This window comes from Urocitellus parryii, chromosome 9, assembly GCF_045843805.1.
Source record: "Urocitellus parryii isolate mUroPar1 chromosome 9, mUroPar1.hap1, whole genome shotgun sequence".
Taxonomy (NCBI): Eukaryota; Metazoa; Chordata; class Mammalia; order Rodentia; family Sciuridae; genus Urocitellus; species Urocitellus parryii.
The window spans coordinates 16,996,099-17,021,780 of record NC_135539.1 but is presented as its reverse complement, the minus strand read 5'-3'; the positions used below and the strand labels follow the sequence as shown (position 1 = coordinate 17,021,780).

Sequence of the window (25,682 nt, the reverse complement as noted above, 5' to 3'; positions counted from 1 at the left end):
TCTCAAAAAAAAAAAAGCAACTCTAAACAAAATCATGATTTTTAAGGCTACTTAGGAATTTCAATGGAAAGTTTATGGGACTTTTTTTATATGGAGATAAATTTAAAATTACCTTTTGTGAAGTTTAGATTGGTTATTACTTCACTAATTATCACCTATTACTTCCTAATGTATCTTTTGAAGAACTGATTAGCTATGACCCAGTTTTCGCCATAATGTCTTCCAAGACCAAAAGTTTAAATGAAAAACAAAGACAAAAACAAAACAAAAAAACCACTTTTCCTGCAACCTTTTTGAGGGAATATGGGGGTCAAGGCCATACAAAATAGAATAAATATCAGCTCTAACACTTATAATTAAGAACTGGAAAAAAATCACATCAACAACTGAAAATCCCACCGTTTTCTCTCAAAGGATTAAGTACAAATAGTGCTAGCTAAAGTTTCTAAATTGTGCCTCATCAAAGAAACCGAGTGGGCTTTTGTAAAACTAAAAGTTCTTTACATTATGGCAACACAAGCAGAAGGAGTTTAGATTTTAAGCCTTTTGTCACAGTCAGGAATTAGTAACTATTACCTTCTCTTAACTTGTGATCTAGTAAAAAAAATAGGAACTTTCATAAGCTTAACAGTTCTCAGTGGAGCACTAGAAAATACCTTTAGTGCTTAAAAAAAAAATTTTTTTTTTAGTTGTAGATGGACATCTTTATTTATTTATTTTTATGTGGTTCTAAGGATTGAACCCAGTGCCTCACGCTTTTGAGGCAAGTGCTCTACCACTGAACTACAACTCCAGCCCCCTTTAGTGTTCTTTTGATAAAATTTTGAAGACTCTTTTCTCCTGGGCAACTATGACCTAGGTGGAAGATCTATGGCTTACTTAGAAAAACACTGCTTGTGAATTGTTTGGGACAAGAGCCCATAAAAAGTTCCTTACCCTATTTTTTTGGAAAAGAGAAGGGCAGGTGAGTTTAAAAGACAAACAATGTAATTCGTTACACTTGAGAGCTAAGTAAGTTAACTTTCATCAACAGCATTCTGTTGTGCTGACAGGGAAAAGTAATCACTGGGAAGGAGTATAAAGGATATACCCTTAAAAGCCATCATTTAAAATACTAAATGTAAATCTGTGCTTTTCTAGGTTTCTTAAGGACAACTATTGAAGATTTAAAAAAGAGAAGAGCATAAAACAAATGACCTCCCCTCCTTTCTCCTGCTGTTGCTGAGCTTAATTTCTTTGTTTATTTTTCAGTATGTCATAAGATTACTGTTATTCTAATATTTAGCATGCCTACCTGTAGCAGCTTCTCTCTCCTCTTCTAATTTGCTGTGGTGGGGAAACTAGATATCCAAGCTTATTGGAACTGTATGTAAAAGAAAGATAATAAAAAAAGGCTCGAGATTTTTCCATGAAGATAATACACAACCTTTTAGTGCGTAGATTTTAAGGCATCTATTTTAACTATTCTAAAAAGATTTTTCTTACTCCCTGATTTTTAAACTTGTTCCAGAGATCTGAGCAAATATTACATTTACTTAAAATTAACTTATTTTTCTGATTAATTAAAACAATATAGAATACATTATTTACCTTAATATTCTACAAATTACTCTATAAACTTTTTATAGCAAAGGAAAAGAACCCTTATGCCTGCAACACACTATGCAGACACTTCACGTTAAACTCTACAAATGAGGAAGCTGAGACTTGAGGAGTAAAACCACATGCTCATGATCAAGTAATTGGCAATGGAGGAACTAGGACTTAAACCTAGGCCTACCTGACTCTAAAATCCTATGTTCTTTCTACCGATAAACTCTGCTAGTTTCTCAAACAGAATATTTTCACTAAGAGAAATTTGGTTTATCTTTCAAACAAAGATCAAAGATCTAGAATTTAAGTCTCACAAAATGAAATTATAAAGATTAAATAAATGTGATTTTTAATGCCATAGAACAGTCCACAAACATCAAAGGTCTGTGCCTTTCAGGGCAGGGGAAAAAAAAAATCACATTTTGTAGATTTTAATCTGTAGTAAGATTTTTTTTTTTTTTAACACAGATACTATTCAAAAAAAAAAAGGAATTTTGTGCTTGGTAGGCTTTAATCTTAATATGTATTTATTTACTTAAATTTTGATCAAGTTTAGAAACAAAAAAAATAGACAAAGAACAGTTTGAATTTTTAGAGAAGCCAGTGATTCCATATTTAAAATAGGTTTTCAAGTAATTTTTATCTACTCACTGAGTAGTGACCCCCATTTGTTAAGCCATGAAAGCAAAAAGAATTTGATTTTATATTTTACTATAGTGGAAAAATTACAGGTGACCCTTGAATAACTTGAGTTTGAAATGCATGAGTCCATTTATATATGGATTTTTTTTGGGGGGGAAGGGAAATTTGAGACAATTTGAAAAAAACTTGCAGACAACTTGCATTGCCCAAGAAGAAATTTTAAAAAGTGAGTCCTAAATGCATAATACTATATGTAAACAATGTCTCTTATATCATTTACCATAAAACATACGAATCTTATAAGAAGTTTTTTTAAAAGTTATGTGCGGTCAGGTCAGTGCCCCACAACTGCAAGTTGTTCAAGGATCACTATACATTCTTTTGGAAAATAATTCCTCATGTAAGCTTGAATTTGTGACACCTGACATAAAACCTATTTGAATCTTCCATATAAAAGAGTAGTTTACAATAAAAAGTATGCAGCAATATAACGCTTAGTTGTAGTTTCCATTATTTAATCCAAGAGCCATTATCTTGAATTTAATTTTTACATATACTTACTGTTCCCAGCCTGGACGGCCACCACCTGGACGAGCAGCATTTATTCTTACCGGACCTTGGAAACAAACAAACAAACAAACAAACAAAAGAATCCAGTGAGTAAATATAAAATTGTATGTTAAGTAAAACTAAAATCATCTTTTAAAGGGGAAAAAAGTCCAAATTAAAATAATTTTACTCACCAGTTGTGGGGATCAACTGTCCGTGTAGTAGTGACTGTCCAAGCAAAGATGGGGTTCCAAGGACAGGCACCTGGTAACCCTTTAAAATAAAGAAAAAGTTTAAAAAGAAAGGATTGGCTGAAACAAAATTAAAACAAAAAACCCTACTATAAAGACTAAATTTAAAAGCCAGTAAAATTTACCTTTTCTTCCATAAGAGCAGTAATTGCAATTGAGGAGGTGCCCTTTGGGTGTTCTGATGCAAGGGCTGCAGCTGGCAATATTTTATTATCAGAATCCCTAGAAAACAATATAATTCGTAATACATTAAAAGGTCTTCAGGGGGCTGGGGCTGGGGCTCAGTGGCAGAGCACTTGCCTGGCATGTGTGAGGCACCAGGTTCGATCCTTAGCACCACATATAAATAAATAAAAAATAAAGGCACATCAACAATCAAAAAAATATTTTTAAAAGTTTCAGATATGAAGGATTAAGAATAAAGATAACAAGTGTCACTGTTTATCTACCACCTGCCTTAAAATGAATTAAGTCAAACATGAGGAAAAATTCTGAGGAAAGTGAGAATGAGGACTGAACCTCTGGAGAGTTCTTTATACATTAAGTGAAGGCAAAAAAAGAGGAGCTTCCTTAAGACATGATACGGTATGAAAGAAAGTGACTACAAGAGGAAAACTGTAGCCAGGCACAGTGGCCCATGCCAGTAATCACAGTGGCTTGGGAATGAGGCAGGAGGATGGAAAAGTTCAAAGCCAGCCTCAGCAACTTGGTAAGACCCTGTCTCAAAATTAAAAAAAAAAGGCTGAGTATGTGGCTCAGTGGTTAAGTGCCCCTGGCTTCAACCTCTAGTACAAAAAAGAGGAGTCAAACTTATAAACAACGTCAAAGTGTGGGCTATGAGGACAAAACAGAACATGGTACTTAAACAGCAGGCTTTAGTTCTAGTTCTGTTACTAAACTAAAAGGGTATCCAGAACTCTCTGGGCTTTATTACCACTATTCAAGCAAAGAAAAGGCCAAAAAAGAAACCAGATCAGTGGAATTCCTTAAATATACATGTACGAGAGATTCCCTAAAGATTGCGTCAGTATATCTGAAACAGACCCCTGACACATTTTTAAAAAGCTGTTTTCCAGGGGGAAAAAAAATTCTTTTTAAAAACTGAGGATTAAATCTAGGGGTGCTGGATTTTTACCACTGAGCTACATCCCCAGCCCTTTTGGAGACAGGGTCTCACTAGGTTGCCAGGGCTGGCTCTGAACCTACAATCCTCCTGCCTTAGATTCCAAGGTAACTAGGATTACAGCAAGTACCCCCCTGCACCCAACATTTTCCCTCTATTGCTGGTTGGTTTTTTTCTAAAAGAATGCTATGGAGCTATTAGATACATGGTCACGGTCCTTTACATTTTTGAAGTAGTAGGATTTAAATCAGTTTTCACTAATTTGCTATGTAATTATGCTCCAAAATAATTATTATTCCTGACCTCTCTATTTCCATCAGTGCGCCTTAAGTCCTCTTTCCTATTATCTGCATGGTAAAAAGTTCTGCTCAAATCTACTCTTTCTTAATATCATCATTATGACCATTATGAAGTGACTTCTCTTACTTCTGAAGTACAGAACTGTTCTATGAGCCAACATTTAAAGGGGTTATTGGCAACTTGTGTGGTGGTATTTGACTGTGGGATGCTTAATTATCATTTGCCAAATGAATCACCTTCATTTGCCTCTTGCTCCGTAAGACTCAAGTCATTTCTTACAAGTCATCTAAACTTACTGAACACAGCGGACCTCTAGAATGATTAAAGCCATACAACAAAACACTACATCATTTATCTCATTCGTTTTCTAACAATGAGAAATCCATAAAACTTACCGGAAAGGTCCATCTGATTTTTCTGAATGGACTGATATGGATACTGTTGCAGTTATATCAGGTACAGGAGCTGGGGTAGAAGATGGATTTCCAGGCACAGGAGGGGCCAAGGAAGACGGATTAGCAGTTAATGAAGATATAGAGGGAGCTGGGTGAGTTGATGATGATGTCACTGGAATCATCAGAGGATCTTGCTGTCTTGATATTGGAGATCTCATCAAAGGTTGCAGGTTCCGCTGAATGAGGGGTCTTGGAGGTGGAATTGGAGGTGGTGGTGGAGGTAATTGCTTTCTTAATCTTTTGGTATAGCCAGTTTCATTTTTGAAATTATTAACAGCCTATCAATATCAAACATAAAAATATGTAATGTGGTATTCACTCAGGAAATAGTTAAATTATTAGAAACTTTTAAAAAAATCTCTTTTCATAAAAAATTTAACTTACCTGTCGTAAAAACTTATTGGCAATCAAAGCATCGGGAGAGACATCGTTTTGATGGCATGTTGGACATGTATGTTCATCTGACTCTAGGAGTGCTGTTCTTATGCCTGTGTATAAGATTTTAAATATTAATAAAGGTATAGCACGAACTTGGTGTTTAGAGAATGACTTACAAAAAAGAGGGCTTACATCTGCTCAGTTAATTACTGTTTTTCAAACACACAAAATCAATCACTTCTTAGATTAAGAAACAAGTAAAATCTCTCATTCTCACAGCACTCTTCTGCTATGTTTTTCTCTCACCTGACTTACTTTAAAGTAAAGTCTGAATAGGGAAAAAGGGCATTATTTCCTAAATACTATTCTTTGTTTGGTAATTAGAATATTGTAGGAAAAAATAGAAATGAGTCCTGAGGGATAAAAACTATACATGGTTGGTGGGAGCAGTGGGCACATGCCATAATCCCAGCAACTCAGGAGGCTGAGGCAGGAAGATCACAAGTTTGAGGCTTGCCTCTAAGCCACTTAGTGGGACCCTTTCTCAAAATAAAAAATAAAAAGGGCAGAGGATGTAGCTCAGTGGTAAAGCACCCCTGGGTTCAATCCCCAGTACCAAAAGAAATAATAAATAAATTAATTAAAAAACCCACTTTATATGGTTTAATTTTTGAAAATGCATCATAAAAATACAGAGTTTTAAAAAACAGGAAAAGACACCTACAACACACAGCAGGTAGGAGCAACACTAAGCTTTAGATTCTCTATGCTTCAAAAAGTAGTTTACTGATATATTCTCAAACATATCCTGAGTGACCTCTTCTTTTTCTCTTTCGAAGTACTGGGAATTGAAACCAGGACACACTACCTCTGAGCTAAATCCTTTTTAGTTTTAATTTTAAGACAGAGTCTCAAATTCATGATCTCCTGTCTCAGTCTCCAAATTTCCTTTAAGCGACTTCTTCTTGATCTTAGTCTTTAATGAAAAGGCTTGAAAATAGATTTGTATTCTAAAACTATTTCTAGAAATGAAAAAACCTACAGCAGGACTGATCAGTGAACTTTCCAGATAACACCATCTTCTCTGGTTAAAAAGGAATAAACTTAGGGTAAGTACAGAGAAAAGTAGGTGCTAATGTAAGTGATTGGGGGGTGGGGATGACAAAAAAAAAAAAAAAAAAACCCCAATCACAATTGCAATTTTGGGTAATAAGTTTACAGGAAGAAGGTCAAATTACACTTTTCAGAAAAAGAACAGAATATTATTCACAAAAGGGATTTTGGTTCCATTTAAAAATACTTCCAGAGTTACCTAAAGTAAAAAAAGGTTTTATAGATTCTATACACCATGTAAAATGTACAACAAAAATTCTATAATTAAAAAAATCTCAGTATAGGGGGTGGTCAATTCTACTATTTAAAAGGGCAAAGAAAAAAACTTTCTATTAAATGCTTGTTGGTCAACCCTTGTTATCTACATTGCACTTATTAAAATACATGAAATGTAGATAACAAGGTTATCTACAATATCTTTCAAAGTATATACAAATACTCTAAAATCTATGTCCTCAAGGGTTCAGCAGTTCTTACATTCATCACAATAACTATTTCCACAGCAGGGAATGACAACGGCATCAGTCATAATATCTTTGCAGATGAGACACAACAACTCATCTGGGATAGGATCATCTTCTTCTGAGGAAGAAGATGGTTCCTCTGGTAAGAACGGTGGTTTTTCTTTCTTCCCAATTGCATATGCTTCTCTGTAAAAGAAGGTTTTAGTGTTTTAACATTGTTTACAAAGTTATTCATGTTACATGTTTTACTGTAATATAATGGGAACATATAATTCAGTACAATGCCAATTAGTTTAGACAAGTGTATCTTCCAAAATAAGAAAGCAGTTAATGCACATCCTCTTCCTAAACAAGAAACACAAAACTCTAATAAGCCCAACAAAAATTTTAAAATGCTGTAAAAGCAGCTAAAAGGATTTTAGAATCCTTAACTCTAAAAACTAACGGCCAAAGAGGTAAAGCAACACTTTCAGTGCCATAAAGTTCTATCTATGTAACAGAGAATTTAACAAAAACTTTCCATATTCCAACAGTCTCCAAAACCTGTGAAGGTATTAGAGTGAATGCTACAAGGTGTGAAATTAAAATTAGAACTGTCATTATACAAATCAGGGGAGATACTTCAAGGAAAATATATCATCAGCACATATTTAATTGTCAGAATGAAATTTCAGACCAATGATCTACCTATAATTATTATCTTAAGAGATTACAATCAATTAAGAAACATGATTTTAAATGATCAGAATATGTGTTACAAAAATATGAAGTAACACCTTGTCAGACATTTTGGATCCATTTTTTTTTGTAGAAATGCATTTTTACAGAAATGTTGGGTATAAAATACATTAAAAAAAAGAGAGAGGTAATCTCAGACTTGTCACTACCTGCTTCCACAACCCCATTTTCTCTGCAATTAAATTTGTAAAACATTGGAATTTCTAGAGAAATCTTTTCTATTTTCAATTAGGAACAGAGTGTGTTTATCTCAATGCTGAAAATGAAAGAATCTCAGCTGTATGGAGTAGGGTACCTTAGGTGTGTTATTTGTGTTGCAGTTGCTCCATAGACATCACCACGATTCCAGAAATAAGTATCAATTTGCTTATGCCCCATTGTTCCCAATTTGTGAAAGAGGAGTCTCCCACTGCCCAAAGAGAGAAAAGAAAAGAAGAAAAAAAAAAAAAAAAAGAGGAGAACAGAGGATAGAAAAAGAAACAGAAGAAGAATCTGAGTTGCTTATCAGTGGTGTTAGTGGAGAGGGTGAAAGTTTCATTTAAAATATTTGGGCTCCCATCTCTCCCCAGCAGTTGCTGTGTGTCTGACACAAATGGGCTTTTATATTTCTGCACTCAAAAAGCAATGAAATTAAGTATTAGTTAAAGGTTCACAGGCGATGTTAACTTCTCTAACACAAACTTCTATTCTTTAAGAAATTTTACATATAGCAGTCTGCTCTTCATTGACTATAAAAATCGTCAATTTCAACCTATCACTACTTGGAAGCATCTATGGAATGTATCTGGATTATAAACAGCGTAACAACAGACTGCTCTAAGATGAACCACAACAACACAGGATGGTGACTAAGAAAAAATAGATGGGGGTGAAGTTGAGAAAGTGAGCAGGGTTGAGAGACTATAAGAATATAAAAAATATTATTTAAAAAAAAATTGTTTGTAGTTGTAAATGGACAGCATGTCTTTATTTTATTTGTTTATTTTATGTGGTGCTAAGGACCAAATCCAGTGCTTCACATGTGCCAGGTAAGCGCTCTGCCACTGAGCTACAGCCCCAGGCAAACACTAATTCTTATTTGTGAACTATAACACTGTATTTATCTTGAAGCATGTTAAAAAACACTTAGGTCTTCTCAGTATCATTCTCTAGCATAACCATTCTCATCATCACCACCTACTCACTACACTACACTTCAACAATATTTATGGCATGAAACTTGAGAAAACTGTGTTGCTCCTGAGTTTTTTTTAATTTTCCTTTTGTCATTGAGAGAACATGGACACATATTCTATGAACTAATGTTTCTCAAGGCATATCCTAAAGATCTTTCTCTTAATTTCCTAATCTTCTGGAAGGAAGACTTGTTACAAATACAGAATCAAGATCTTATTACATAACCTTAAATCCAAAACTGGGGGCTCAGGGCATAATACCTAGATCCACTGTCCAGAGGAACACTTAATAGAATGTATATTATATGAGTTCACAACTATTGAAGGTAATCAAAAAGGTGATTAAAATAATTAAGAGAGATAAAATGGAAAGTCATCTAGTTAACCATATCACTAGATTTTCACATCTGTTCCTTTCATTAAAAACCGGTTCATAAAACAAAACCGAAAAATGCATTAAAAATAAGCATGAGGGTGCTTTATAAAGCTATTGCTGGTTTGAAGTAATGGTTTATAAAATAAACCTACTTTAGAATCTTAAGACTACAAGGTGTATCTACGCTTATTAGTCAATATTTTGTTGATGCTTGGCAGTTAATACATTTGCCTCAGTATTCTTTAGAACTTTCTTATGCTTATTTTTCAAAATAATTACAGAATGCAAACAGCATATATAAGATAACGTGGGAATATGTATGTGAATGAGGAAGAAAGCAGGGAATGAAAGAAAAAGAAAAAATTAGAAGACTACAAGGGAAGTGGCACTCACTGATGACAAAAATCCCCCAATCATTTGAAATTTGCTTTAGATGGAGCAGACTGCAGTGTTTCAATCTTAAAACACAGATACGCAACATGTGGAGACTAATGATCTTGGTATACAAAGTACCCAAGGAATCCAAGTAGCTAATTTATAAGCCCAAGATTCAAACACTATGCCCTAGGACTGACTGTGCTCTCTTTCTCCACAGGTCATACCTAATGTGTATACTTACGCATCTATGGTTGGTATTGCATATTTTCCAGTGTTGGTAAGCATCGCGCCTTTCATGTTAGGATCTTTCACTTCCATCATAAAACTTCTGGGAATTCCAGTGCTTTTTTTAATCCTAGGACCAGATTCAAAGTTCTTATCCTATTTGGATGGAAAAGAGAAAGGAGAAAAAGCAGACATCCTTATTTAACAATTAGCTAAATTATGCAGTGCTTACTACTTCTTTTTATTTGTAATACTTCATACTTGTGATCTTATTTAATCCTCACAATTGCCGTGTGAGGTAAGTACTGTTATCTCCATTTAGAAGAAGAAAAAATAGGCTTGGAGAGATCAAGGAACTTGCCTAAGCTCACTCACCTACTAAATGGCAGAACCTAGACTTGAAGACTGGCAAATCTGGCTCCAGAGGTTGAGTTCATTTGCCATTTTATTAGAGAAAGCAATTTTACCAAGAAAATCAAGATGACTAAGCAATACTTCTAAGAAAAAGATGAATTATAGTTTCTACTTTGGACTTACCCCATTGGTTGGGCAATTCTTAATATAATGGCCAGGTTTACCACAACGGAAACAGGTATAAGATGGAGGTGGTGGACCTAGAGGTTTCTTCATGTAACTGAAAGGAAAAAAAAAAAAAATGATTACATGTACAAAAGGTCTTTTAGAAAACGTTTTTGACTGGGGGGAAAAATTCACCCCCAAAGTTCCAATTAGTATAAAGTATTTATGAACTTACTTGATTGGGTCGTATTCATGGCCAGATTGCGACATCATTGCTTTTATTTTATCTTCTTCAGAAGCATTGGCTTCAGCCAGATTGGCAGTCTGTTTAACAGGTAATTATTTGACACACACATTAGAAACACATTTAAGACCACACAGCCAAAGACAACACCACTCATCCTGTAAAGAGCAGTATCTAAACTAACCTTGCATAAAAACAGCTATTTACACATATAACCTGGAAGAGGCAATGGGAATTCCTTAAGTCATTCTACGATGTATGGGTGTCTGGGAGCTGAAGAAAGTCTTTCTGGAGACACTCAAACCTTAGACCCTGTTTGTACCTTACATTAAGATTTACATACTACTGCTCTATGAGGTAAGGACTAAATTAGAAGAGAAACACTTGATGTTCTTAAATTAAAAATATTTCAAGTGTCACAACATTAAGGCTAATTCACACAACATGGAGGTAGGGAAGGGGTAGATGGCTGAGCATATTATGCAGCAATTAAAAGCCAGAGGCTCTTTAGGTAGTGGTGTCAGTTTCAAATTAAGTATGAAGGATGTGCATTAAGCATTTACTATAATTTTAAATTCAACTCTCCAGATAAATTTTATGAAATTCATCTTTAAGGAATTATATATAATAGTCTAGATATAAGCAGGGTCTAAGGGAGTGATTTCTAATAACTTCAATCTTCAAGCATCTAGCACTCATATCAGCCACTCATGGATTTCTTTACATTCATCCACAAAACAAGCAACCAGTTTTAACATTTTATTGTAATTTTATATACAAAGAATGCTTAACATTAACAGAGCTTAGAACAACAGCAACATTTACAGAAAACTGGATTACAGATGTTTAACAACTAATTTGTTTGAACCCAAACATTAATTTACAAGTAGAATTTAAAAGAAAGAAAGCAAGAAAGGAAAGAATCCCCCAAACCTCCCCAACTCCTCCCCACAAAGAAACAATGGTAGGAATAGACCCAAACTCAAATATGGTCCTTGTAGTACATAAGAATAAAAGCAGTAAACTATTACCTGCTAAAGATGTCAACTATGCTAAGCCACTTTGCATTAGAAAATGATAAAAATAGATGGTTTTAGAATCATTCATTTTAATGTTTAATTTTCCTAGGAGCTTAAAAAGCAATTATTTGTACTTGGACATTTGTGGGGGGGATATATCCTAGTGGAAAAAGATATAAGCTATAACAAAGGGACAAGCACTAATGGAAAATCCATCTTTTCTTTAATCTTGGTTGCCAAATTTGGTTTCACATTTCTGATAGCAGGGAAAAAAGGATTTCTGGAAAACCGGACATATTCCTTTTGGCCCTAAAAAGTCTACCTATTCCTTTTTAAGGCACAATTTGCAATCTAAATGTGTTGTTTAAAAAAAAAAAAATCCATCACTAGTGCTTTTCCAAACAAAAGATATACATTGTTAAGCAGAAAATGCAAGCAATCTTACCGCAAAACATGGCATATACAATGATTTCAGGAGGTAACAATTTGTCCCTCTGCCACACATACACACTGGTATATTCCTACAAACATCTTTATACACTTACACAACTCATGTAGTCTGCGTTCAAACAAATTAGGTTGTTTAAAACTTTTTCTAATGCAGACAGACTACAAGCCTATAGCATTAAAAAAAAAAACCAACAACTGTAACATTTATAATATTGACCTTCATGTATGACATTTAAAATATTGACCTTCACGGGTTTGATTCAAATATTCAAGAAATAGCCACGCAATCGTCCATGTAAAGGAAATCTTCTGTTTTGGCTGCTTAGAGAAAGTCCACATAATTTACAGCCAAATCCAGGGAATTCCTCCAGAACTTTGTTAGTTTCCAATGTATAATTAAACAATATATGTGTGGGAGGGGCATGATTAAGTGTAGCTTCATGTGCTTCTTCTGTCTTGAAGATGAACAATACTCCAACATTACGCTGAGGTTCATATAGAACTCCCCTATCTTCTCAAAACAGCAACTACTCTTTACAGGATAGCAAAATGTACAATGCTTTCGCAAAATACATCCTCCCCCCAACCCATAAAAAAAAATTGTTCCACATAAAAGAATAACGATGATAGAAAAAAGACTTATATTTTCAAGAATATATATATATATATATACCTTTGTAAGCTGGGCCAGAGAAATAGATGCAGAAGAGTCATCAATCTGTTCACAAAAAATTAAACACACATTCAAGTTCCACACTGAAAACATCTGAAAGTGATCAGTCAGCCCCCAATGTCACTTAATGTTTAAATATTGGGCATTTTCTTAGTTTTCTAAAGAATGTTATCTTTTAAGCTTGAAAGTGTAGTTCAACCTATTTCACCTTTCTCTATACATTTCATACCCAGGAACAAAGGCTCACAGTTGAAGGAGACTCAATTACAATTTGAAAGTATATCACTTAGGAAATCTGTTCAGAGTGGTGACTAAATACTAAATTAGAGTCCCGTGTCTCTCAATGGTCTCTAAATTTGATAATGCTCAAGACAATGTACACTGGAGAATAAGAAATCTTTCTAATCCTCCTCTATGCCATTATACAACATTGTAAAAACAAGCAGCTCTTTAATGGCTCAGATAATTGCTTTAATAAATAACAGCTCCCACATAATTGCTACTTTTTTTCTCCTCTTTGAGCATGCACTATTCAGTCTGAATAAGTTTGTTTATTCTTCCACATAAAGAGTAACAATAGCTTCTTGCCAAAGAAACCACAGCTTTATCAGGGCAAAGATGTTAAGGGGGAGAAAAAAGGAAAATTGAAGGTGCCCTGGGGAAAGGGTGAACAGCTGTCAAGTATGATGATGGATTCTAATATTTGGAGACAAGAAAGTTAATTTAATCAAACAGGAAGCATATGAATATATATGAAGGATATGAGGGCTTTAAAAAATGTTATTTTAAAATGTAACCTTCAGACTTTTTTCATTTGATCTATGAAATGATTTTAATTAGTTAAAACCTGGAAGACATGGCTTCCCTATAGCTCCCTATTTAGCAAGTGGGTTGCTTATTCCAAGTTATAAGCACCTCATGCATTATTGGTCGGAACTCTTGCCTAAAATGGAGAGAATGTAACAAGATGTTTGGATCAAAGGAAGTCTTCATTGGATATTTTTTCTAAGATTATTAAAATAAAAGCAGCATGACTCAAGACCTCAAAAAGAAATGTAACCAGTTTCAGTATGAAGTTCTTCGCCAAAGCCCACCACAGAAGGGACCAAATAAATGTAAATAAAAAATAATGTTGTCTAATTTTAAGATACATCTTACAACTATCTTAGGATTTTAAATTAGTTTGATGGGTATTATTACTGTGGTGTTTGTTCAGACAAAACATTTTTTTGCTCCACACTGAGGGACTGTAAAGAGTTCTCATAATGCACAAATCCCACATTCCTAATGCTTATCAACCACATAATCCACGAGTAGGTTCTCTCTTCCTTGCTCAGCTTTGAAGTAGCATAATCTTTAAGAACTAATCTCAAGGATAAGCAGAACCATGAAATGAAATAAATAACTTTCCTATTTCATCCAGAATTCAGACCCACTCAATCTATTTTAAAAATATTACATTTTACATCAACCAGGAATTATTTGAATTTAACTACCAAGGACTGAAAAAAATCGCTATCAACCCAATCAACTACACAATGTTTCTATCCAATGAAACAAATTAATAGCCTTTAAAAATAGTTCATTACTATCTATAATAGGAATGCTGAGGATTTCCTGAGAAAGCAATCCATTATATTCTTACCATTGAAACTGAAAAATGTTTTAAAATATCTTCCCACTCTTAACACTTAAAATCTAACTTTTTGTTTTTATGCTGGGTTTTCTTTCTTTTTTTTTTTTCTCCAGCTTTCTGCCACTATCATATATTTAATGAGTTGAAAGTGGTTTCACACATGCAACTGCACCTCAATCAAGTTTTTCCATCAAATAATTCCTACAGTCTGCAAAGAAGTCAAATTTACCATAAATTTAGAAAGGCATCCAATTTTGCAAGGTGATAAGAAATGAGTGAAAAATGTTAACAAAGAATGGTTTAAAAATGATTAGAAATTTATATGTACTAAAATGTCAACACAGTGACTTCTCTGTAACATACTACCAAGATACTAATGTTAAAAAAAAAAAAAAAAAAAAACTACCACATTAAAAAAAAAAAAAAAAAAAGTCCTCACACAAAACTAACTGATGGGCATTGTAGTCATCATGAAAATTAACCCACCTCCCTGCATCTAACCACGAGGTCTTACTTCTGGGAACAAGGATCTGAAATTTTTTATGTGGTTATACTTGTCTGAAAACTAAAGGATCCTAAATGTAATTCTTATATGTAGTTAGCAAGAACAACACCCAGCTTTGAAGGACTAGAAGGATGACTGACTAAAACAAGGCTGGGGAGTATGGAAATGGCTACCTTTGATTATGACTTGCCTTACATTACCAAAAGAGTGCATACATTTACTAATGAGAATAAAAAATTTAGACCTGTACCTCTATTTACTTTTGTGAATGTATATAATCCACACAATTAAGTCTCCTAAGATGAGCACAGATTATGTTTGAATATACTTTCGCATCCTAAATGTCAGCAAATGCACCCCAAGCAGATAAAGAATGGGGATAACAAGTTGTCCATTTCAGATAATCCTAGCTAAAAACTAAAACCACTTTTAAAGTATTAAAAAAAATAAATAAAAAGAAGAGAGAAGCCTAAATAAACTTAAAATAAACTGCTTCTTATAAATGTAATACAGACATGCCAGGGAACACACAAGGCTAAAAGAATGTTAACTTTATTTATGAACATGTGATTTTGTGCTTATACACATGCTAATAAACAAAAAGGAAATAATTGTTTTCAAGAAATAAAACTTCATCTGAATTAGTTTAAATACTATATAAAAATGTACTTTATACAAAACGTGTTACATTTACTACTACAGTCACCAGGAGAGTCAATCTAATTTGTGCTAGCATTTGGATACATAAAAATCAGTTTTAAACCAATCACCAGCAAAACAGAAACTTGGACAGTTTTTACAGCATTATGCTTTAAAAAAAAAAAAAGAAAAAGAAAAAAAAACCCATATATCCAAAATGAAGGAAAAAAAAAAAAACAACCCAAAACTCTAAGACTTTTGATCTTTGAATAACTATATTTAGTTCCATCAGAACTAAAGGCCATATACTTTAGAGAACAAGTCCAGAGTTCAGATATTCTACGTTATGTTTAAGATCCAGTGATCCAAGGTTAGTGAAATGCCTTACACACAAAATCAATAGTACTTTGAAAGTATAAAATGAAATAGCAAGCAATACCCTTGAATTCTAAATGAAGATTTCAGACATCTTGCATTGTGTACAATATCAAGCCTGAGCAGTAAAATGTTTAGAGAACCATCAAGTTTACAGAACTCAATTAAGATAGACCTGTATTCTGAAATAGATGTTTCACTTCACAATTTAGGAATGCTGCTACCTTTTACTTAAAGAGTTTAAAGTCAAAGAAGTGTCACACTTAAGGTTAATCTGGGATTATAAAAATTAAGATGTTACCCTGGTCAAGAGGAGTTACCTTTGATAACCTATAGCTTTCAATAGCCTACAATTAATGCAGCATTTTAGAATCTCATGAAAGAGCAATATTTTCAATTGGACTTTTGAATAAGCTGGATAGAAGTGCAAGGCCTTGTATTAAAATTTGAAAACAATATACCCAACTGTATGAAATCATCAAAATCATTGAGACTTTTATGTACTCATGGGGAGAAGCGTGTAGTTTTTACTTTATAATGCACTGTAAAGAAAGAATAGGAGCTCAAAATTGCCAAATAAAGCAAGAATAAATAATAAAGCTGCATCAACGGTCTCTGGAAAGCTCTTTTCTATGACGTGCTTCAACTTAGAGAAAGCATCAAACTTTAATGTAAGCTTTGCATGTTGCTAATGCATTTTTGAAAGCCATCAATCAGCCAGGGGGTGGGGTGGGGAACTAACAAAAACTAAGTGATACAACGTGAAAATGGCAAAATATACAACTCCAAACATTTTTTTATTGCAAGAAACAAAAAGCACACAACAGCCTGTACATACATACAAAATACTAACTATAGACAGACAGATGTAGAACATGTTATCATGTTCATTAGTGTAAAACCTATACGATCTAAAAAGGATCATACATTACTGTACAACACAGTGTCATACAGGGAGAATTCTATATATTTAATATGAAACAGTGTTATGGGCACAAATTTCTCATTTCTACAGAATAAGTGTGCAAATTATGCCACATATATCCATATTCAACTGAGCTGTCATCAAAATACATTTTATTTACAATATGTACTATGATCAGTTGGATATTAAGTACTAAAAATGATTTACTTCACTGCAAAAATATAAAAAGGTAAAGCAATGTGTAGAAAAAGTGTGAGATTGTGTTTTTACATACTGCTTTTGTAGTTCCCATCACTGGTTCAGTTCGACTTCTAAAAAACAAAAAACAACAAAGACTAACATTAGTTTTTATAAATCTTAACTAACCTTAGTATTTTTTAGTGCTAATAAATATTAATTCATATCACCAATCACATGTTTTTAATAACACAATTTTCCTTTCATACAAAAATTTTATCTTAACCACCTTTCAAAAGGTAAATTTGTGGTTAAAAAAATTTCCACAGTGGGGAATTCTAGAATAGGTGTACCTTGCTATTTATAATAAATGTTTTCTGAAAGGTAGTATGGGGACTTTATTATGTTGAGAAACTCTGTGGTGCATTCTTTTTTTTTTAAATTTTAATTTTTTTTGTTTTTTTTAGTTGTAGGACACAATACTTTCATTTTATTTATTTATGTGGTGTTGAGGATAGAACCCAGTGCCCCATGCACGCAAGGCAAGAGCTCTACCACTGGGCCACAACCCCAGCCCCTGTGGTTCATTCTTAAGAGATTGAAAGATCATTCTATAGTTTTTTAAGAGTCACCTAATGAATTTCCACACATATTTTCTCAAAGCAAGATTATTGCCATTAGCATTTGATTTGGATCCACAAGAAACTACCGTCCTCCAAAAACTAATTTTCAAATAGACAGGTTGACAGTTATTTTCATTTTTCAAAAGTTTCAAAACAATGGCCAATAACTGAATAAGAACCCAAACTCTCAGGAAGATACAACTTAGTCTGAGTGTATTTTAGTTAAAAAGAATGAGTTAAATGGTTATGTAGAATTGGACAATTCGATGTTTAAAAGAACATACAAATAAATCTAAAAAGAAATTTCCTTAGCTCACACAGGAAATAAACAGGGGTTGAGTTTCTAAGTATAACTTTTAAATGCTCAGCTTTAATTTTAAGTTTATGTATTATTTGGAAGTTCTGAGATTAAAAAAATCGGTGTGGGGGGCTCATTTTCTAGTATTTGCTCAACAAACGCAGAGATATTTTCAGGCAAATTTATTCTAAACAAAACCCTATGTGTTGATAATTGGCATGCAATTTGTGTTAAGAGGCAACTTGTTTTGCCATTTACTTCAAATTATTCTTTTCTCAATCAAAAAAAAAAAAAAAAAAAAAAAAGAAAGAAAGAGAAAAGAAAAGAAATCCAGAGAAATGGGATGTTTGCTATTTTTTAAAAAGCACATGATAAAAGTGTAATTTCATACTAGGTTATAGAAATTAATTCTTAAAATCATCATCTTAATTCATAATCCTTAATATCATTTACAGTTAAAAGCATGTACTACAAAGTTTACTTGGTAATCACAACAAAAAGGTATTCACCTTTTTAAAGCTGATCCTGTTCTGCAGTTATTACACAAGAGACCTTCAAATGTTAAGATATAGAATGTAACTTTACAACTAACTAGTGAGAAAAATTTCAGAACACTTGCCCACATGAGGTAAAACTCCAAGAAACGACTATTTTACCTTATTTCCAAGAACACATTGTATTTCTTAGGACCAACAAATTTCATAATTTTTCTTTGACCCAAAGCAGAATTTGCCAAATTTAAAACAAAGCTATGTAAATTCTCAGTAAAAACCACTACTCTTTAAATAGCCCAAATTGCTGCCTTCTTCACATATTTTTAGTTCTGCTATCAGTATTAAAAGTTGCAAGAAAGCAGAGAAGTTGAAGTTTTAATTATACCCTTCTAGTAAATATAAACTCAGACTAGTCCTGAGAGAATCTCTTTCTTATTTCAATATTGGGCATTTACCATATGGCTAGCACTATTTAATTTTTAGGATCTATAAGTTAGTTGAACCTAGGTATTCATGAGATTGGATCTAGGACCCTCAAGTCCTTTATATGAAAGGGCATATCTGAATATAATGTAATGTGACTTTTATAGTAAACTAATCTTTTCAATCTGCACCTACAGACACAGAACTCAAGGATATAAAGTGCAAACTATGTATCATATCCCTTTCTGTTTTAGAGAAATCTGAGGCAACAAACACTTTAGGAAAATCACCCAAGTAATACAATTGGTAGGCATAAAGCAATAAACAAAGTCAAATCTAAGCCCGATTCCAGTGTTATGCTCATATTTCCTATATATATGGCCTCCTAACTGAAGTCTCTTTTGATAAAGAACATAAATCAGCATTATTGAATACTCTCAATGCTGTCAAAATATATAAGATCTATGTCACATATACATTTTTTATGGTGAGAAAATAGCAGAAATTTTCCCTAAGAATAGTTCTTGCTTATAAACAACAGGCTAAGTCAGCTTAACCAGGGGAAGAAATCAGAACAAACAAAAAGATATAAATAGGATTCAAAAATTTAAAAAGGTCTATTTTGAGAAATCCATAAAAATTCAAAAATACTTACATAACATATGTCTTGCTTGTAGATTTAACACCTCCTATGGGAATTCTTCTAACAATTACAGATGAATTCTTAGGAATTAGAGCATTATCATCAGTATATTCTGTAAATAAAGGAAAAAAACAGTCAAATTTCTATTTGGGGATTTGGGTAAATACTCAAGAAATAGACAACTTCAACCAAATATAATGTAGGAAATGAACACAGTCACAAAAGGGCACTAACAACTGCATGTTCCTTGCATCATTTCTAATATTGTTAGATAATATATCCAAAGCCATAAGGGGGCTTCTGTTCCAAGATCACCAAATAACGAAAGAAAATGCTTAGCTCTGGTACCTCTACTTCGTGGAACTCCCAATCTCATTAAGACTATGCCATTCCCTAGTGTATTTAGCCAGAAATGATCAACATATATGGCAAAACTTATTTAGAATGAAGATTCGTTCTGAACTGAATATTACAACCCTGCACTCATGGAGCTTATTACTACTAGAGAAAACAGCTTATGCATTAAATTATGACATTATGAACAGAGTTTCTTTTTATATAATAAAAGATTGTGGATGTAACTTTGGCTAGAATCAACATTCTATCCAAAGAAAGCCCCTCTAAGGAACCTACATTTGCAACTCTGAAGACTGAAATAGCTGGCCTGGTGGCAGAGGACTGCAATATCAGCTACTCAGAAGGCTGAGACAGGAGGATCATCAAGTGCCAGGCCAGCCTGGACAACTTAACTAGACTTTGTCTCAAAATAAAAAGTAAAAAATAAAAAGGGCTTGGGGATGTAGCTCAGTGGCAGAATGGGTTCAACCACAGAACAAAACAAACCAACAAAACATAACTGAGAAGCCAGCAAGGTACACAAAAAAGCTAGATGAAAAGTATTTTAGGCAGAGGGAAAAATATGAAAAAATGACACAGAGAACTAAAGAGATGAAAAAAAAAACAAGTGAATGACATACACAACAGGTAAAAAGGCGTGGGACATATACTGATTTATATTTTGTTTTTAAGTACAAGGAAGTCACTGGAGGATTTTATATGAAATGACAACAATTTATGTAATAAAAGGAAAAGATTTTGGGCATGTAGCACATGTCTATAATCCTACCTACTAGAGAGATTGAGGCAGGAGGATCTGAGACCCTGACTCAAAGTATAAAACAGAAAGTACTGGGGACTTAGCTTAGTGGTTTAAACCCCAGTACTACAAAAATAAGTAAATAAATCAAACAAGTTAATTTTAAAAAATACAACTATGTCACCTATGTAAAGAATAAGTTGTAGGGGAAGAGGAGAAACGGGGTGACTAAGAGGCTGCTGCTTAGTCCTGGTAGAGATAATGAAGATGATGCCAGACAGGGATAATGTGTAGGGATGTGGCAGAAAGAAATGGAGAGCCAGAATCTTATGGGGACACGGCTGGGGCTGGGGCTGGGGCTGGGGCTGGGGCTGGGGCTGGGGCTGGGGCTGAGGCTGAGTGGCAGAGCACTTGCCTAGTGAGTGTGAGGCACTGGGTTCAATCCTCAGCACCACATAAATACATAAAATAAAGAATGTTATTAGGACAGAAATGATACAGCTTGCTGATGGGCTGAATAATGGGAAGATAAAGGAAAAAGAGGCATGAATTCCTAGGTTCCTAGTTTTAGTAAATGGTGCTACTTTTTGAGAAAACCAAGAGAGGACGAATTGGTGCTATTTCCCTTCTTGGACTGTCTATAATTTATACTAGTAACAAACTGAACCCACCCTTAACTACAATAACAAGATTTACCAAGGCATCTCGGTATCAAAAAGAAAAAATAACTCATTAGAGATGCAAAAATGTATCCATCTCTTTTAATCCCACAACCAGATATTAGGGTTCACTTTTAATAGTATTAAGCTTATGTGCTTCACTTAAATTACTTAGCACAAAGTGGCTACCTCTCTTTCAATTATTTCAAGCTTATTACATGTGTGGAATTTTTAGGTTTTTAAATGTATGTCAGCTTTATTATTTTTAGTCATAATGCTATTAGTATTGCCTGTTATAAAATAAATTGTTCAGGCAAGGGTTCTTATCAATATATTTCAACTACTTGGTGATACCTTACAAGTATCCAATTAGAGTGACGCAATCTCCCAGAATTAGGCATGCCAATGTAAGACTCTGGACATTTTGCTGGATAGCTTGTTACAATCCCAAATTCCAATCAATCTGAGTCAGGAAAATTGGAAGTGGGAAAGGATGAGGGATTTTTAATAAGCTTAAAAAGTTAATTTGAAAGTCAAAATAAGTCAACTATCTGACAGGAAGTTTCTGAATATGTAACAATTTTCAAATGCATTCACAATAGCTTCCAAAAACAATTTATTAATTTGATCTGCACAGTACTATGTTAAATAGTATTAAAGAGTCAGGTGCCCTGATGCCCTTCAAACTGATATTCTAACTGACCACTTTACTTGAATTACAATGGTTTTCTAACTCCCAAAGTATCTTACATTTAAAATAACTCTTTAATAAGTAGTCTTTTAGCTTCAAAGGACCTGCCAGCTTAAGTTTTGATCCTAAAACATGAATGGCATAGATGGAATGAAAAATGTTGAATTTGAGAAATGGAGAAATTCAGAAAGGGTCTAAAAGGAAACAGGATACTTATATCTAAAACAAAATTCTGATTCAAGCATTTTAGTATTACCAAGATTTAGGGGTTCTAAACAGACAGATTTCAAAAACTATAAGAAATGTTTAGTAGAAACACAGCAGAAACTGAAATGATCCAGCTCAACCTTCTTTCCTAGGCAATCTCTTATACTACAAACACTTACTTTGCAACTTTACTAAACAGTGCTAAAACCAAATAGCATCCTTATTCAAGGGTCTTGAAACAGTGGATGCTGTTTTTCACAAAACTCATGAAGCTGCTACCCTCTATACTGCTATCAATGGTATCTTTTCATCCCCTAAAATGACGACTACACGAAATAGACATTTTGTCTCCCACTCTTTTCTTAACCAGCCTAACCTTTCTCCACTGAATTGCAGTTCACACTATAAATAAAAGAAAACATGCTCCTGGGCAAAGCACTTTCTTAGATTATGTTATCATGTATTTATATTTCCTGGACTAGGGAAAAAAATAATACATAGTCACAAAACTCTCCCATTTGTGGACAAGATTCCTTCAATCATAACTTCCTCCAGTCTAAAAGCTGCTTTTAATTGCTAGGTAGACAAGATGGATAAAGTCAAGCCCCACATAACTCAAAATGGCAAAAATGAAAACTGCATAGTATGTAACAAAATTGCCTTAATATCCTCAAATTTCACCTATACTGCTTTACCTTTCATTCATAAATATGCATTAATGTAGCAATATGGCCTAAAATTATTAAAAATCCATTTGTTTTGTGAACTATAACTGCAGTATTAAGGGATACTTCTGGTTAACTTAAAAAAAAAAAACTACTTCCTATCTGTCCCTTTCCCTAAGTAGAGGGACATTACAGATAATGACAATTTTTAAAGGGTATGACCCTTGTTAAAAAAATAAGGGGGGCAGGCAATTTTTTTTTGCATGTTATGTGAGTAAATATAGTTTTTCCTTAATGATTGTTTTTTTCTGGTCTTCTATATGATAAAACTTACTCATCTACCAAACTCCAGGTGAGGTGGGAACCTTCATTTCCAAATATAAAAAGCTCATGCCACACTTTACCAGGAATTTGATCAAAAATTACCCTAACCATATTAGAACTTCATTCCCATTTCTTTGCATCCCCCTTCAATAAATCTCTGAAGACTGATCTATTTGAAAACTACCCATCAGCATTACTACACTGAGAAAAAGAAACCAAAACGAGTTCAGATTCAGACAGGACTCCTGGGTCACATATTTACTGTTAAATTCCAAATATTACAAAATATCTTTAAAATAGAGAAAGAACTCAAAAGATTCTAATCAGTGGTTTACCTGTACTCACAAGACAGAAGAGTTCACTATTTTTCAGGGCCAAAGAAAGTCTAGCAATTACCACTTTAAAGAAGAAATGTCAGTATTCTGGAGCTTGACTGAATTGCTAAATTTTAAGAGTCATATGATAAACTAAGAGGTCAACCACTCAATTACTGTATTGCAAATTCTGGAATTTACACAAAAGACAAGAGTGATGACATCAGAACATTTCAAATTCCAAAAACAATCCCGACACTGATTAAAATCTTTAAAAAAATATTAAAGCAAGGATCCCTTCTCTACAACACAGGCAACTCCAGAATAAACAAACAAATAAATAAGGGAGGGGGGGAGGTACACACAATTTGCTATTAAACTCCAAAAGGTTCTTGGGTAAGAAATTCATGTTATGTCTACTACTGCCTTAACAAGAAAGAAACATTGCCCAGGCTCTGCTCCCATTCTGATTTCAAACAAGTTAGATAACGCCACAGATACCAGCCAGGTCCCCTTCTCTCATTTCTCACCCACCCTCCTCATTTCAAAAAAAAAAAAAAAAAAAATCGGGAATAACCAGATCTCCACGTTTTCGGATTAGCCTGTTCCAGAAGACCCCAGCATTGCAGAAATCACCCAGGACTGGGAAACTGCAAGGTCGGCTGCTGCAACCCCCTGGCCATCAATGAAAAGTTGGATCGGAAGTATTAGAACGAACCAGAATGGCGGTTAGTCCCCTGCCAGGCACCTTACAACCAGGGCTCGGCCACCCACCTGCACCCAGCAGATACCTGGCGCCCAGGTGGCCCTTACCTTCTTTCGTCTGCGCGTTGGTGATCTGCAGGTCGCAGTCGGCAGCTTTCAGCTTCTCTCTCCCCATAATCTGCTTCTTTAAGTCGCAGAGGGAGATGTGGAGCCCATCAAAGGTGACAGTATCATAGTTGAGTTTAGAGGAAAATTTATAATGCACACAGGACATTGTGCCAAAGGGTTCCTACGGTTCAGCGAGGAGACGTGGACACTCTGAATATATGTATATTTATAAAACGGAAGAGCAAAATATGTACACACAGAAAACACTCAAAAGAGACACCGAAGGACCCTGAGGCCTCAGATTAAATACCCCCCAACCACAAGCAGGGGTGCGTGAGAACAATAATCCAGAACCCCCCCGGCACTCAGAAGCGCTTCATGTGGGAGGAGGAGGACGAGGACCGGGAAGGGGGGAAATCGAGAATCCGCCAACGGGCACAATGTCACCCGGCTGGGTCCCCCTCGCTCATGCTAAGGGCCGGCAGTGCAGTCAGTAGCGGTCAGTCCACACGTTAGAGTCCGGGTGCCCCCGCGGGGTCAGGGGTCCATAGCGCGGCCGCACCTCCCGGCTGGTCTCTCTCTCCGTGGATGGGGGTGACCCAGGCCCCGGGAGAAGGTTGCGGGGAGAGGGCCTAGGCCCGGAGTCCTCGAGCGGCCTCTCGCCTCCGGCTGGCTTCCGGACGACCGGCGTCAGCTTCCCCAGGCCCAGGCCCCCACCACACACACACCCTGGCGCCTGCTCCCCGGCGGCCACGAGCGGCCCGCGGCCTAGGCCGAGGACGCGCGGTCGGCGGAGGAGAGGCCTTCCGCAGGCCGCCCCCGGCTCGGGCTCCGCCTCCCCCCCGCCGCCGCCGCCGCCTCGACACAAAGCCGGCGCTGGGCCTCCGCGAGGCCTCGGAGCACTTCCTCACCACCCCGGGCCCCAGCCAGCGGCCGGGTGGCTTCGGCGGACCCCGGGGACACCGCCGAGGCTTCCCTGACGCTTCCTCTCGCCGGATCCTCCTCCGCGCTTCTCTCGCCTTTCGCTCCCGTCGCCTTTAGGCCCAGAACCGCGACCAGTTGAGCCCGGAAACGGCCGGGCAGCGGTGAGGGCTGCGCTGGCTCCCTTTTTTGTTTTGCCCCCCTGCCGCTCTCGGGCCCTCACCCAGCGACGGCGACACCTCCAAGCCAGGCACTATGGCGGACGCGGCCTGGCTTCGGGCGAGCGCCCCACTCCGGGGTCTCTAAGCAGGGATTGCACGGGCGGCGCGCGCGAGGCGGGGCTGGTGTGCGCGGATAGGCGGGCCGAGGGGCGGGGCCGTGGCGTCACAAAGCGCACCGGCCCGCCCACGTGACCCTGCGCTTTGTGACTCGGAGCGCGGAACCTGAACTACCCCGAGAACGGGCCAGACCATCTGCCTCCCGTAGGGGGGGGGTGAGGCTGAGGCTCTGGGAGGACCGGCTCACGGGGCGGTTCCGGGAGGGGCGCTCACTTGGCAGCTGCTGCCCGGGGTGGCTTCCCCGCGGCTGA

The 25,682-nt window shown here is 35.9% G+C and overlaps 1 protein-coding gene across 5 annotated transcripts in view; it reads right to left on the bottom strand.

The window, feature by feature from the left end:
* Rbbp6 (RB binding protein 6, ubiquitin ligase) overlaps positions 1 to 25,425 on the bottom strand; it is a 31,416-nt gene extending 5,991 nt beyond the window's left edge. For 3 of the 5 annotated variants that reach the window (XM_026392188.2, XM_026392190.2, XM_026392189.2), the window contains exons 1-15: positions 24,173 to 25,425; positions 19,416 to 19,515; positions 17,020 to 17,056; positions 12,666 to 12,710; positions 10,515 to 10,603; positions 10,298 to 10,394; positions 9,777 to 9,916; positions 7,902 to 8,015; positions 6,882 to 7,054; positions 5,298 to 5,401; positions 4,854 to 5,191; positions 3,161 to 3,257; positions 2,979 to 3,057; positions 2,797 to 2,851; positions 1,295 to 1,363 (exon numbers count right to left, since the gene is read on the bottom strand). In XM_026392188.2, the coding sequence (XP_026247973.1) occupies positions 1,295 to 1,363; positions 2,797 to 2,851; positions 2,979 to 3,057; positions 3,161 to 3,257; positions 4,854 to 5,191; positions 5,298 to 5,401; positions 6,882 to 7,054; positions 7,902 to 8,015; positions 9,777 to 9,916; positions 10,298 to 10,394; positions 10,515 to 10,603; positions 12,666 to 12,710; positions 17,020 to 17,056; positions 19,416 to 19,515; positions 24,173 to 24,338 (1,703 nt within the window). In that variant the 5' untranslated portion in view covers positions 24,339 to 25,425. The remainder of the gene's footprint in view (positions 1 to 1,294; positions 1,364 to 2,796; positions 2,852 to 2,978; positions 3,058 to 3,160; positions 3,258 to 4,853; positions 5,192 to 5,297; positions 5,402 to 6,881; positions 7,055 to 7,901; positions 8,016 to 9,776; positions 9,917 to 10,297; positions 10,395 to 10,514; positions 10,604 to 12,665; positions 12,711 to 17,019; positions 17,057 to 19,415; positions 19,516 to 24,172) is intronic. The other 2 variants (XM_026392191.2, XM_026392192.2) reach the window with 1 other exon arrangement.
* Between the last annotated feature and the right edge of the window lie 257 nt (positions 25,426 to 25,682).